The sequence below is a fragment of the Salvelinus alpinus genome, chromosome 6 (genome assembly GCF_045679555.1).
Source record: "Salvelinus alpinus chromosome 6, SLU_Salpinus.1, whole genome shotgun sequence".
Lineage (NCBI taxonomy): Eukaryota > Metazoa > Chordata > Actinopteri > Salmoniformes > Salmonidae > Salvelinus > Salvelinus alpinus.
Window position 1 is genome coordinate 68,625,103 of NC_092091.1, and position 14,334 is coordinate 68,639,436.

Sequence of the window (14,334 nt, forward strand, 5' to 3'; positions counted from 1 at the left end):
CATCTCCCTTGTTGAGAACAGCAGTGTCCCTCTCCACAGTAATAGTATGATACCTCGGTGAGAACAGCAGTGTCCCTCTCCACAGTAATAGTATGATACCTTGGTGAGAACAGAAGTGTCCCTCTCCACAGTAATAGTATGATACCTTGGTGAGAACAGCAGAATGCGCCTCTCCACAGCTGATGAAGGAAACCCCCAAGACTCTGAGAGCAGGCACAGCACAGATGTTGAACCGGCCTGGCAGGGGGAACAAGCATCATACAATGTTCCCACTCATAATACTTCTGTAAAATGACTTAGTGGTTATAACAAAGGAATCCAAGTTCAAATGAACTTTTTATACAAGTAGCTTACGAAGAGAGGTAGAGTGCCGTAGTACCTTTCTCATCCACACGGTTGAGTCCCAGCTGCCCAGCCCTGTTCGCCCCACAGCAGTAGACCAGGCCTGGGAGGGTGAGGGCCAGAGTGTGGGTTCCTCCGGCTGCTACCTGGGTCACTGGGACCCCTATGAGGGAGAGCACCAGGGAAGGTATGGGCTGCAGATGGACTCCCTTCCCCAGGCCCAGCTGTCCATGACTGTTCAGACCCCATGAGAACACCTGTCCTCCTGTAGAAGACAAAGAAATTACATATTACATCACAACAATTCCAGAGTCTTTCCTAACCAATTGTGTAAATATCATCTCACTGCCCTTTTGATGTACACTCTTATAAACAAGGGCTCCAAAAGGGTTCTTCGGCTGTCCTCATAGGATAACCCTTTTGGTTCCAGGTAGAACCCTTTTTGGTTCCAGGTATAACCCTTTTGGGTTCCAAGTAGAACCATGTAGAACCCTCTGGTTCTACATGGAACCCAAAAGGGTTCTACCTTTAACCAAAAACAGTTATCCAATGGGTTTTCCTATTGGGACTGCTGAATAACCCTTTTAGGTTTAAGACAGCACCTTTTTTTCTAACTGATGCATGTGGTTATCATAGTTTAGATGGAATGTAGTCTGTGTGAGATACATCAGTAGGTACAGTATGTTATACCTTTAGTCAGGGCCAAAGAATGGGAATTTCCACAAGCAACCTGTATCACTGTTATCGGCAAGGGCGAAGGTATTGGAACTGGTCTGTGAGAAAAAAGAAGACATGTAGTACATATTGTCTTTGTTAGTGATCAGTGGAATCCAAGAGAGCTCTCATTACTTGACAATGTAAATCATGGATGATATTTCACTATCAAGATCTATTTCAAGTTGAAGTTGAGGTTTCCTTGCCTTGGCCTGGGGACTTTGGAGACAGTAGTAAGGGCGATGCCCAGCTGTCCCTCACCCCCTGCCCCCCAGGAGTACACCTGTCCTGACACGCACACAGCTACAGAGTGGTCCTGACCACAAGCCACAGAGACCACTGCCCCCAGACCCTCCACTGGGGCTGAAACGGGTAGAACACAGTTTTATTTGGAAGTCCCATGTCTTGGAAAGGGTTAAATACCATTACATTTGGATTCCCTGGTGCCACTAGGCCAGTTTAACACCCTGATGATAAATGAGTTCACCGAGGTGTGCAATTGTTTTGATTGACTTTAATAATTTGTTTATGATGCCTGTGAACATAGCAACAGTTCACCTTCGTTCCTCTGATTTGGAAGGAGAAACGAAACTGAAACTCAACTGTGAGCCGATGTTGTAGTTTTATTGAGGGATAGCGTACCAATTTCTGAAAGTTGTGGTAAAGTTCACTAGGCTAAATATAGGCTACTACACATTTTAATATAATCTGTAATTATGAACAATATAGTGAACAGAAAATGTTACCATAATGATAAAGAATAAAATAATTCAGAAGCAAGCATCCTTTTAGCAGCGCTTTAATCTGAACTAGCCTACATAGCGATCCTTGCACCCAAATAGTCAGATATAATTAAATGATGTATTACCTGGTAGTTTTGAATCTCTGTTCTTCTGTCTACCAAGTTGTCCCTTTGAGTTGCGCCCGCATGATAGGATCCTGCCATCTACCGTGAGAAATAAAGTGTGTTGCTCCCCACAAACAATTTCTGTGACTTTATCAGAGAATATATTCCCTGCTATCGGAACAGACACATTCTCAAAGTTTAGACCAAACTGTCCACTCGAACCGTCTCCCCAGCAGAACATGATGATGTGATGATTGACTGATGACTAAAGTGTAGTCCACATAGGTTGGCTATATTGGGCTCTACGTGTGTGTGTGTGTGTGTGAGAGAGAGAGAGAGAGTGAGCTACTAGTTACCACATCCATAAAGTCATAATTGTGTCTAAACCCCAACTATTTCTACAATTTATCTTCTTAAGATCTGACTTTAAACCTTTCCCTAACCTTATCCTCATACCTAACCATAACCTTAAATTAAGACCAAAAAGCTATTTTCTGTTTTCATTCATTTTAGCCAATGACTTTGTGGCTGTGGTAACTAGTGACAACCGGGTGGGAGGGAGGCGTAAATGTTTCCAGCATGCTGATTCGCGCTGCGCGGGTGACAGGCGCAGTTCCTCTTCTTGTTTGATATCGTTCAGCACTCAACACACGGACACTGTTGATTAATTTAACTGTACGCTGTGCAGCTTTTGCAACATATACGAAGACGTTGTAAAGAGTTAAAGGTAAGAATACAACATTTTCTGCAGAGAAATACCGAAGAAATGTGATTGTTGTCCAAGGGCGGGAGATAGGCTGCGCAAATCATGAATTATTTTGCTAGCTGCTGTTAGCATAGCTCTACCTAGCAAATGAGCTAAACAATAGTGTCAAATTAGGAATACTTTATCGTCTATCCTTACTATTTAATGTTAGTGTGATGAAATAAACAGGGGTCGTTGGCGAAACTATTAGTTAACATTATGCACAGCACTGCAGCTATCTAACTAACGTTAGCCAAGCAGTAACTTGTTTGGTTGCTAGTTAGCAAGCTAGCTTGTTCATTATGGGATATGGTGTTGCGTCATGCGCGTTGGTCAAGTTTGTGTTGACATTAGAAAAATTCGCTGCAGTAATGGACTAACGTTAACATTGTCAATCATTATTTATTTTTTTCAATCTATGTATACTTTTGTGCATGCCTGTTAATGAGCCTTCTGAAATATTTTGAATAATTAGATATTTATTTATTCAGCTGTAATAAATTAACATGTGCTGTTGACTCCTGTCTAGTGTTCATGCTCTTTAGCTGCACCAGTTAACGATAAGTGATAACTGCATTATTTTATCAACTGATTCTGACAAATGTTCAGAATGCTTCAGGACAGGTGTGACAAAGAAGAAATATCGGCAACACAGCAAGTGAAGCACCCTGACACTTACAGCTTGGCATGTTAGACCAATGATGACCGAGGCCTTAAAACTGCACTATAAAGTTCCACGTAACCTATCTTAAGATGTGGTTAGGCCTACATATGGAATAGAGAAGAACATTTAATTAAGTAGGCTATTTCACATGCATTTTCTGTTGTATGGAGTCGAGAGACACAGGAAGAGAGAGAGAGTATCCTGCATCAACAAACATAGAAATATCAATCCAGCCACCATCCATTCCCATGACATCTATTGGAACGCAGCCACTCTATAGCTGGCAGAACACAGCAGGCCTAGGAAAGCTGACATTCAATCTAATATCCATCTATCATTCTTCCCCAATTGTTAGCCTATTTGCAGTCCAGAAGACTCTGCTCTAGGGTAACCTGTGTTGTTGGCCAGAGGATCTCTCTCCCCGCGAGGAATCGTCTGCTGCTGTTGCTGGGTTGGTGACCATGTCAGCCTCCGCTCTCATCCACCTGGCCCGGTCGGGGGGGACTCAGGCCATGCGACAAAGGGGTTTCCTCCAGACAGCCCTAGTGAGTGTCCTACCCCTGCAGGATGACCTCCCCCTCCAACGGCCTCTCCACCTGGGCCTGCTGCGGGCCAGCAACACGCGCTTTGACCCGGACAGCAGCGGCAAGCCTACCACCTGGGACTCGTTCGGCATCTGGGACAACCGCATAGACGAGCCCATCAACCTGTCGCCCTCCATCAAGTACGGCAAGCCCATCCCCAAGGTCAGCCTGTCCAAGGTGGGCTGCGCCTCGCTCATCGGCCACCGGCGGGAGAACGAGGACCGCTTCCAGGTCTCCCAGATGACAGACAATATCCTCTACTTTGCCGTGTTCGACGGCCACGGAGGGCCTGAGGCGGCAGACTTCTGCGACAAGTACATGGAGAAGTACATTAAGTAAGTCATCTGGCTGGGTTTTATGATCTGTGTTTAGTCAGGGCATTGGCCTGTAGGATCAGTTTAGGGCCTAATGTTTGTTGAATGGACTGGAGAAAAATGCACTTCAATTTAGTTTTTATCCTTTTTATACTTGCAAAATCTCTTAAGAGGTCAGGCTGAGACCAATGAGATGGCAGGTAATGAATCTGATTGATTGAATGTGTTTTGGTGTTATTTCAGGGATCTTGTAGCAGAGGAGGACAATCTGGAAGTTGTTCTTACTAAAGCATTCCTTGAGCTGGACAAAGCCTTGGCAAGACACCTCCACTTCTTCCCTCATGGTAGGTTCCGTCTGTGATGTTACACGTCAGGGAATGTAGATAGACTGTCTCTGTACTGACAATGTATATAGACTCTCTCTGTACTGACAATGTACGTAGACCGCACTGAGTTTTTGTTTTTATGTTAAACTTCACCTAGTTTTGAAGCTAAAGTCTTTAGATTAGCTTGTGCTGAAATATTAATGAATAGCCTAACTTATCAATGTGACTGCTCTGCCAAGAGCTATGATGACTTAACCGATCCTAAATGGAGCTAACGTGAATTTTCAGTCACTGCCTCCAGTGCTGTGAAAGCTAAACATTAATACCCAGGGTCACCTTTCTCAGACTGCAAAGCACAGGTTAGGACATGCATGTGGCAGACAAGCATTCTAAACAAACAACTCCACTGGATGCCCTGCAGATAAGAATCAGGGTTGTCCTCTTGTAGTGCATGCACCCTTCCAAGATACTGGATCAAGTTTACCTTCAGTTCCTTTGGCAGCCATTTTCTTTTGTAAAGGTCGCCTGGAGACCCAGATGTTAGCAGTCATAGAATATCAACCGTTTTCTCTGAGAAAGGCCTAGTTTAACCGCCAAGATGGTGACAGTCAATCAGTTTAGCTTGAGTGTGTGGCCAAAATGTCAGCCACAGACGGCGTGAAATGTCCCAATATGCCCTGTGTGTGTGTGTGCATGTTATTTACGACAGCAGCGGAGCCAGCTAAGAGCTGGAGGCACCAGGCACCTTTTTGGAAGGAGAAGGGGGGCTAGATAATGGAGAGTCCAGCGGGTCCTATCCTGGACTACTGGAAGGTTCCTCATCTTTCTCTCTCCTCTCTCCTTTTCTATTTCTCTCACACAAGTTGATTTGAACAGCTGTATAAGGATCATTGTAAAATCAGAAACTGTAGGCTGTTACCATGCAAATGGTTGCTAAGGACACCCAAGAGGGAACAAAACACAAATCACCATGTGTACAAAACATGACACATAGAAACTTAGTTGTGAAATTTGAAGTGTTATACACTTAATTATTGAGAGGCATTAGCCTAGAGCTCTCACCTATATATTTGATCACCATGGTGATAGTCCTGATAAGCGCTATCTGATTCTAAAGGATGCATGTCTGTCACTGCTGCTTTCTGTATTCTGCCATGGGCCAGTACACTGTATATAGGACTGTATATTAGGTCACTCATTGTAACTTGACATTTTTGTATGACACCACTGGTCAGAGATCCAAAGTTCCACTGACTGTACTGTAGTTGCTCTCATTCTGTTTCTGTAACCCTAAAACAGTCTGACATGCATGTCTGTCTGACTCTCTCTGTCTCTTCAGCCATCCTTTTTGTTTAGACTAGTAACCTCCCCCTCCATTCTGTTCTCATGTTGTGGAGTATGACTCATGAGTGTGTGTCACGTGCCACCTATGCTGTGAATGTGTGAGAATACATTTTGAGCATGTATCTGAATAATTCATTGTGTGTTTTGAGAAACAAGTTTACCATAATATGATGATTGTCAGCTCTGTGTGTTGCTTGTTAGCTGTGTGTGTCTGGCCTTACAGTTGTGTGTGTGTGGTCTTCAGATGTGTTTGCCCCCCTGACGTGTTTCCCTCTACTTCCTGGTGTAGTGGTGAGCGCTGGCTCCACGGCCACGGTGGCACTGCTGAGGGACGGTATAGAGCTGGTGGTGGGCAGCGTGGGGGACAGCCGCGCCATGCTCTGCCGCAAGGCCAAGGCCCTCAAACTCACCTCGGACCACACCCCCGAGAGGAAGGACGAGAAGGAGAGGTACGGCAGATATCCAGGCTCGAGAAAGACTTGATCTGATATTCATTTGTTGGTAGCTGTAAGGTTGGGAGTTGCAGGAGGCATGCTTTATCCATCACATCGGACACTAATAGAAATGTGCTAAGTACTATGGATTAAGATCTTACTATAAGTTTGAACAATTCTACGTAAGTCATTTAAGAGCCCTTTCCCGTGCTTTAAAACCACCTGTCTGTCTTTCTCTACCTCCAGGATAAAGAAGAGCGGTGGCTGGGTGACCTGGAACAGTCTGGGGCAGCCCCACGTCAACGGCAGGTTAGCCATGACACGCGCCATCGGGGACTTTGACCTCAAGAGCACCGGGGTGATCGCTGAGCCAGAGACCAAGAGAATATCAGTGAGTGTCTGCTGTCACCACCTCAGAGAAATGATCTACTGTGCACTATCAGAGTGTATACATCTCAAATTACACTTTATTCCCTATGAAGTGCACTACTTTTGACCTGGACCTAGAGCTGGGAAGAAAAACTGACAATTATCGACACCGACCATTTCTGGAGGACATGTTACTGATATTGATAACAGCGATAAGTAGCAGTTACTAGAGGAATATGACGTTTGAAATAAAATAACTCTGCTAATATGGGCTATTGCTAACGGGACAGTGATGGCCAGAACATTGAAAGTAGTAGTTTTAAGGGTAATGTAAAAAAGTAACTGGTGCACATTGTTATAAACTTATCATTCAATTTATTGTTGTCGTGAAAATTTTGTACATTTATCATCATATGGATTTTTGTCCATATCGCCCAGCTCTACCAGAACCTAATATAGTGCATTCATTTTGAGCAGATCCACACAGGGCTGGACAAAAGTAGTCCACTGGATGGGGAATAGGTTGGAATTAGCCCTTGTCTGTCACTCAGTTTGGGTCATTTTGTGCCCCGAGGTGTTTGGGTCATCTTGGCAGGGTTTATCACGTCTTTAGCCTGCGGGTGCGCAGAACAATGACAGATTAAGCTCCGAAGGGCAAATGTGTTTCCTCTATCACTGGAGCCTGTCTGGCTTAATCTCTGGCTTGTGTCATGGTCTGTCTGTAGACATCTGACAATAAGGTATTAACATAATTTTTTTTCTAGCTGCATCACGTCCACGACTCGTTCCTGGCGCTGACCACAGACGGCATCAACTTCATCATGAACAGCCAGGAGATCTGTGATGTCATCAACCAGTGCCACGACCCCAAAGAGGCCGCCCAGAGGATCTCAGAGCAGGTAGGGTGGTCACTTTGAGCCACCACAGCCCCTAGGGCAGCTTTTCCCAAACTCAGTCCTCCGGACCCCAAGGGGTGCACGTTTTGTTTTTTGCCCACAGCTGATTGAAATGATCAAAGCTTGATGATTAGTTGGTTATTTGATTCAGCTGTGTAGTGCTAGGGCAACAACCAAAGCGTGCACCCCTTAGGGTCCCAAGGACTGAGTTTAGGAAACACTGACTTAGGGTGTAGGGGTAACATCTATCCCAAAGAGCAGCAGGGATTTTTGAAATTGTTGAAGCAGAGATATGTAATGTAAGTCTAGCAAATTAATGAGTTCAAAGGAACTCCATGGCACTGTATAATAATCTCAATGGATTGTCAAATAAATATGTCTCCTGGCTATTTAAAGAAACAGTTAAACATTGAGACAAATGTTCATTATTAGTGGCGGTGTCTCTCCTCTCCCAGGCACTTCAGTACGGCTCAGAGGACAACAGCACCATTATCGTGGTTCCCTTCGGAGCCTGGGGGAAACAGAAGAACTCAGAGACCAGCTACTCCTTCAGCCGCAGCTTCGTGTCCAGCGGCCGCTGGGCCTGAACAGGTGGACCCAGGTAGTCATTAGTACCAAGTTACCCCTAGACACTAATCTAGTGTCAGTTTATGTTTCCCACCCCTAATGGTGAAGGTTAGGGCTTGGGGAGTGTAATCTGATCTGAGCTCTGTAGTTATGGATAACTTTGATCGAAGCAGACTTGAAGGGGAATGGGGAGGGAGATTCCTGTGGACCTTATCGATGTGCAATAGTCTCCACACAGGGCGGGCCTGTTCAAGACATGCAGGGGAAAAGCACAGCTAACCAAGAACCGATGCCTTAGGAACAATGACATGCCATTTTACTGATAATAATCCCGTATTTTTGAGCCTGTTCTACAGAAAGGCTGTTGACTCATTATGTGCACTTAACAAGGAACACGTCCTTTTCACTTCCTCCAAAATCGCAGCCTATTCCCTATATAGTGCACTACTTTTGACCGCCGAACATAGTGCACTACATAGGGAATTAGGTGCCATTTTGGACGCAAACAAGGTTGCAGTAGAAAGCCATCGACTTGGTGGAAGCTTGAAGCCTAAGAACTTACCTTATTCTTCATTGTGTGTAAGTAATTTGCATTGTGCCAAGTAAGGCAAACCAGACGTTAATTAGCTTTGTCTATGAAAACTTGGGGGAAAGTGCTTCTTACTTGCATGTCATGGAGAATGTTTTTGGTAGGAAGTTATTCTGAGAAATCAACAACGCACTTTTTTATTTCCAGATGATGTTGAACTAATTTGTTTCAATGCGTCTAATTCATCCGCTGTACTTGTTAGTGGATATCACTGTGCTGTGGTGCTTCTTTGTTTTGTTCTGAACAACAGTTTTAGTCTGTCTCTTCGCGTGAAGCAATTGTCAGTATTGAGTTCAGGACAAACTTCTCAGAATGGGGATTTTGGGTACAGTAAGGCGCTGCTTATAGTACAGGGTTATCATTGACCAATATGTACAAATTCATATCCGTCTAATAGGAAAATGCTCACACACACTGCAGTCAAGACGTGTTAAAAGGACCACTATTTGAATCTCTGCGTTTCTATAATTTCAGCATGGTAGAAGGAAAAGCTGTGTGTAGATACTGTAATACACAGAGAAAGAGAGCCAGTCAAATGATGGCAAAAGCCCAAAGTCTTGTAATAGATGGGCACATGCAGTATGGAATGTGTTACTTCTCCCTGTTCTACAATCATATTGGGCCCTCGGGAGCCACAGAATGCATTGATGCCCCAGTTGCACAAGCCTTAAAGATGCAGTCCTAGATCTTAAGCACTTAGAAATTCGTAACATATTGTACGATGACATTGTACACAATTGTGCACAATCTTCAGTGACCCGTTTTGGCTCGTGATCACTTCTTTCAAAACTACTGGGTTATATTATGCAAAGCCTTTGGAGCATCACTTTGAGGTAGCGCTATATATTGAGCTGTGGTCTAATGGTACTTAGTAGTTTAGTGTAAACACAGTTCATGGTCGTTTGGCTCGAAAATGACTTCAACCCATAGCATTCCAAAATATTATCTTTATTGACAACAAGCCAGTTTTTATTGACAACAAACAGGTCGAACAACTTAATGTGGGAGAGCCTTTGTTTATTTTGGTGATAGGGACTTGGAACAACAGAAGAAAGTGTAAAATGGTGTATATCTGATAACCATACTGGCATTTAAGATGTTCTCAACTTGGGTACAGAAGTAATTTGTATTTTGTGAGTTTGTACATAGTTATATTTATGTATATGTTTTGATTGCAGGAAAACCGTCAGTGTACTATTTTTAAGTGTTACAGTTCAAATATATTAAATTTTTTAGAAAGAAAAATCTAAAATTGCTCACTTACTATTTTATAGTTTGTCCCTTGTCCTCTAGTTGTTGAAATGAAGTGGCTAAAATATCACTTGTATTGCACTTGTAATCAAATATGCTTTTCCATAGGGAACCTTTTATATGCAACAATGAACAAAGGAGACAGCTAACCAACAAATATGTGAAATGTGAATGTCTGTTTTAAAACGCTGTCAGTGACTCAAATGCAAGAAGTTGTAAAATAACTTGATCTAAAATTAGAGCACAAACAGTGATCGAAGCTAACCACAACTTGACTGTAATTCGCATTGATATCTCACTTATGGTGCTTCCAGGTTGTTATAATGTAATGCTGCGTTGATGTGCATTAAAGCCACAGTTGTATTTTTTGCTGTCTATCCAAGTCAGGAATACTTATGTACATGTAACAGCTATACTGTTAAATATTACCGTGAATGTGAGTATTTACAATCCATGAATGTATCTATCCACCATTTTAGGTTTTCCTTGTACACTGTTTGTTTGTCCGTTCTCTCATGATGTGAACATCTATTTATTCTCCATTTGTAATGAGTATTAGTTTCCTCTGAGTTCTCATAATTAAAATCTTGCATACTAAGTTTCTCACCAGCCTTCCTACATGTTTGTTGGTTTTATTATGTCTGTATTTTACTTCAGATTGTTCATGTTGTATACTGTAGTGCAGGGGTCATCAACTAGATTCAGCTGGGGGCTGATTGTTATCGTGAGCGTATGGTCGGGGGGGGTGGAACATAATTACAAATTTGTAGTCTGCAAATTGACCGCAAGAATATGTTTGACTAAAACAAACATAATTTCAAACCTTGCAATCCTTTCTTAAATTAAAATCACTTGTAGCTGTTTTCATTGTGTTTGTACAGTCTATGTTCAACAATGAAAAAAAATAATGTATATATTTGTTTTTTTTGCTCAGAGCTTGGGGGGGGGGGGAAATAAAACTACCGCTAGTTGGGGAACCCTGCTGTAGTGTATGAAACCATATTCAGCTGAACTTCTGTGTGCCTATTCCTTTAAACTCTTCTGACTGTTTTTACTAGATGTGTCTAGCTCTAGTACATGTTTTACTGTCAATACTGACTTAATGGACTGTCACTCCTATTCTCGCATGCCGTTGATGTCCATGTGGTCGACAGTTAAATATTTATCCAAATAAATAATGAAATATGAAAAATTTCTTCATTTGTGTACATTTTCCAACGTTATTGTCCAGTAGATGTCACTATTGTAGCTAGTGACATGAGTGTCGATTGGAACCATTGGAGGTAGGAATCTCTTGACAAGAAACTATGGGCGGTAGGAGAAACGAGCAGGTTGAAGTCAATAGTCAAGAGCTGCTGCTGTACCTGAAAAAAGGAATCGGACAACCTCAACCATCAGTTTCTCAGTAGGAGTTGTCTGAAATTTTATTAAGTAATCTCATCCTACAAGTGTATCTTAATTTGATCACTTTTGTTGCTGAGAATTTTCCTGCACCATAGGAAATGCAGATGAACTTTGTGATTTACATAAATTCACTAACACACTGTTAAATTAACAGTATCGCACTTTTCATGTAACCTACTTTTGGCCAGCTAATAACTACAGATTATTTTTGCCGTGACCAATATAGTTCACGTCAAGATCCTACATCTGTAGGTTATGGAAGTTCACATTCACCTGTGCCCTCATGCAGTCTTCAGATATGTATCAGAGTTGATGTGGGTGGGAACGCTTCTAGCTATGGTGTACATTGGCGTGCGGGCTCGCCTCATGTATGCACGCATGCATCAGTCAGTCTCACGAATGCTCATGAAAATTCTGGTTTGTTTTGTCAGGGAGTGCCTCTTGCATATCCCTTGCACTTTGGACCAAATATAGAATATCTCCACCAAACAACTGTTTTCTACACCTGCTGTATCCTTTTGTCAATTAAATAGATTGTATCACCCCTCTTGCTATTTGTTACCTTGTATTATTATTATTATCATTATAACTTTATGTAAGCTACTTTTTTTTCTTTCTTTTTTCACCTTTATTTAACCAGGTAGGCCAGTTGAGAACAAGTTCTCATTTACAACTGCGACCTGGCCAAGATAGAGCAAAGCAGTGCGACACAAACAACACAGAGTTACACATGGGATAAACAAGCGTATAGTCAATAACACAATAGAAAAGTATATATACAGTGTGTGCAAATGTAGTAAGATTAGGGAGGTATTGCAATAAATAGGTCATAGTGGTGAAATAATTACAATTTAGCAATTAAACACTGGAGTGATAGATGTGCAGAAGATGAATGTGCGAGTAGAGATACTGGGGTGCAAAGGAGCAACAACAACAAAAAATAACATGGGGATGAGGTAGTTGGGTGGGCTATTTACAGATGGGCTATGTACAGGTGCAGTGATCGGTAAGCTGCTCTGACAGCTGATGCTTAAAGTTAGTGAGGGAGATATGTCTCCAGCTTCAGTGATTTTTGCAATTCATTCCAGTCATTGGTAGCAGAGAACTGGAAGGAGAGGCGGCCATAGTAGGAGTTGGCTTTGGGGGTGACCAGTGAAATATAACTGCTGGAGCGCGTGCTACGGGTGGGTGCTGCTATGGTGACCGGTGAGCTGAGACAATGCAGGGCATTACCTAGCAAAGACTTATAGATGACCTGGGCCAGTGGGTTTGGCGACGAATATGAAGCGAGGGCCAGCCAACGAGAGCATACAGGTCGCAGTGGTGGGTAGTAAATGGGGCTTTGGTGACAAAACGGATGACACTGTGATAGACTGCATCCAGTTTGCTGAGTAGAGTGTTGGGGGCTATTTTGTAAATTACATCGCCGAAGTCAAGGATCGGTAGGATGGTCAGTTTTAAGAGGGTATGTTTGGCAGCATGGGTGAAGGAGGCTTTGTTGCGAAATAGGAAGCCGATTCTAGACATACTTTTGGATTGTAGATGCTTAATGTGAGTCTGGAAGGAGAGTTTACAGTCTAACCAGACACCTAGGTATTTGTAGTTGTCCACGTATTCTAAGTCAGAACCGTCCAGAGTAGTGATGCTAGACAGGCGGGCGGGTGCGGGCAGCGATCGGTTGAAGAGCATGAATTTAGTTTTGCTTGCATTTAAGAGCAGTTGGAGACCACGGAAGGAGAGTTGTATGGCATTGAAGCTCGTCTGGAGGCTTGTTAACACCGTGTCCAAAGAAGGGCCAGAAGTATACAGAATGGTGTCGTCTGCGTAGAGGTGGATCAGAGAATCACCAGCAGCGAGAGCGACATCATTGATGTATACAGAGAAGCCAAGTCACGTCTCACTTTACTACTTGTATAATAGTCATCATAATTTGACATAGCATATTTTATCAATCCTACTGTATATAATACATCTCAAAGAGTTTTTAATTTCTTTTTTCACCTTCAGCTTTTTTTGCTACTTGCTTTTTTAAAACTTTTTATTTGGCATTTGATTCTTGATTGATATTGATATTGTACTTAATTGTCGAGGAGAGTTGGCGAGTAAGCGTTTCACTACTGTACACCTGTATCCAATAAACTTTGATTTGATTAGATTTTGATACCATCGTCATAGTCTCTAGTAAAATGTATATATTTTTACTTTATGAACTTGTTCTGAATTGAAATATCAACAACAATTTGATGGGGAAACTGATTTTTGTATTTATTTGTCCTTTTTCAAAATGTTATGAAATGCTGATGGACTGTTTCATAATTGTCATAATCTGGCGTTATGAAACTGGTTATGAATTGATTGATGATTTCCGACTGTAACTGGGAAGTATTTACTTTCTTATACCTTACCTTACCCTCCCTTTTCTCTTATCAGCTAAGCCCATGTTTACACAACCACATAAAATGCAAACCAGAAATAAGTCACAAACACACACACCACGGGTACAAATATGCACCCTGGGTCCCTCCTTGTCTTGGCTACTGAGATACGTGATGTTGTGAGAGAGTTGTCATAATGCCGACAAAACTGGTGACTCCAGCTCTCTCTGCTTGTTTCCTCAATATGTATTAGCATGAATTGTCATCGTCACCTTTCCTCTTCTCTAAAGAGACAGCTGTGGTCATTCCTGAGCAAAGTATGAGGTGTTACACTGAGTCAACATAGTTGGGCCTTTGCCATTACTAGTTTATGGTGTTGACTGTGAGGGACTGCGTTCCAGACATATCTTACGTATATTGGTATGTGATACTCTGGATGTGTTTGTTTAGGAAGTGTAGAATAGGAATATGTTGTTTTGTCTTTATGAAAGATATAAATTAGTATGTGTGTGATTACTGAAATGTTTTGAAGTGATTGCTTCCCAGCAGCAGTTACTATCGCGCCTAAC

General features: G+C 42.4%; 2 protein-coding genes across 2 annotated transcripts in view; one reads left to right on the forward strand and one right to left on the reverse strand.

Moving 5' to 3' along the window:
• Window positions 1-2,189, reverse strand: part of LOC139579746 (E3 ubiquitin-protein ligase HERC2-like) — a 34,367-nt gene extending 32,178 nt beyond the window's left edge. The window contains 5 exon segments of the mRNA XM_071408568.1: window positions 146-237; window positions 380-607; window positions 1,033-1,115; window positions 1,263-1,419; window positions 1,925-2,189. Coding sequence (XP_071264669.1) covers window positions 146-237; window positions 380-607; window positions 1,033-1,115; window positions 1,263-1,419; window positions 1,925-2,144 — 780 coding nt within the window. The 5' untranslated portion in view covers window positions 2,145-2,189.
• Window positions 2,190-2,477: 288 nt separating this feature from the next.
• ppm1kb (protein phosphatase, Mg2+/Mn2+ dependent 1Kb) lies at window positions 2,478-10,584 on the forward strand. The gene is made up of 7 exons (XM_071407569.1): window positions 2,478-2,630; window positions 3,668-4,231; window positions 4,454-4,554; window positions 6,170-6,329; window positions 6,561-6,705; window positions 7,448-7,582; window positions 8,035-10,584. The coding sequence occupies exons 2-7, from the start codon at window positions 3,774-3,776 to the stop codon at window positions 8,164-8,166; spliced, it is 1,131 nt and encodes a 376-aa protein (XP_071263670.1). The 5' UTR covers window positions 2,478-2,630; window positions 3,668-3,773; the 3' UTR covers window positions 8,167-10,584.
• The last annotated feature ends 3,750 nt before the right edge of the window (window positions 10,585-14,334 follow it).

Excerpts from the sequence above, each read along its gene's own strand:
- ppm1kb (XM_071407569.1), top strand. The coding sequence starts at position 3,774 with ATGTCAGCCTCCGCTCTCATCCACCTGGCCCGGTCGGGGGGGACTCAG. Across the intron at positions 4,232-4,453 it reads TACATGGAGAAGTACATTAA|GGATCTTGTAGCAGAGGAGG; the intron begins GTAAGTCATCTG and ends GTGTTATTTCAG. Across the intron at positions 6,330-6,560 it reads AGGAAGGACGAGAAGGAGAG|GATAAAGAAGAGCGGTGGCT; the intron begins GTACGGCAGATA and ends CTCTACCTCCAG.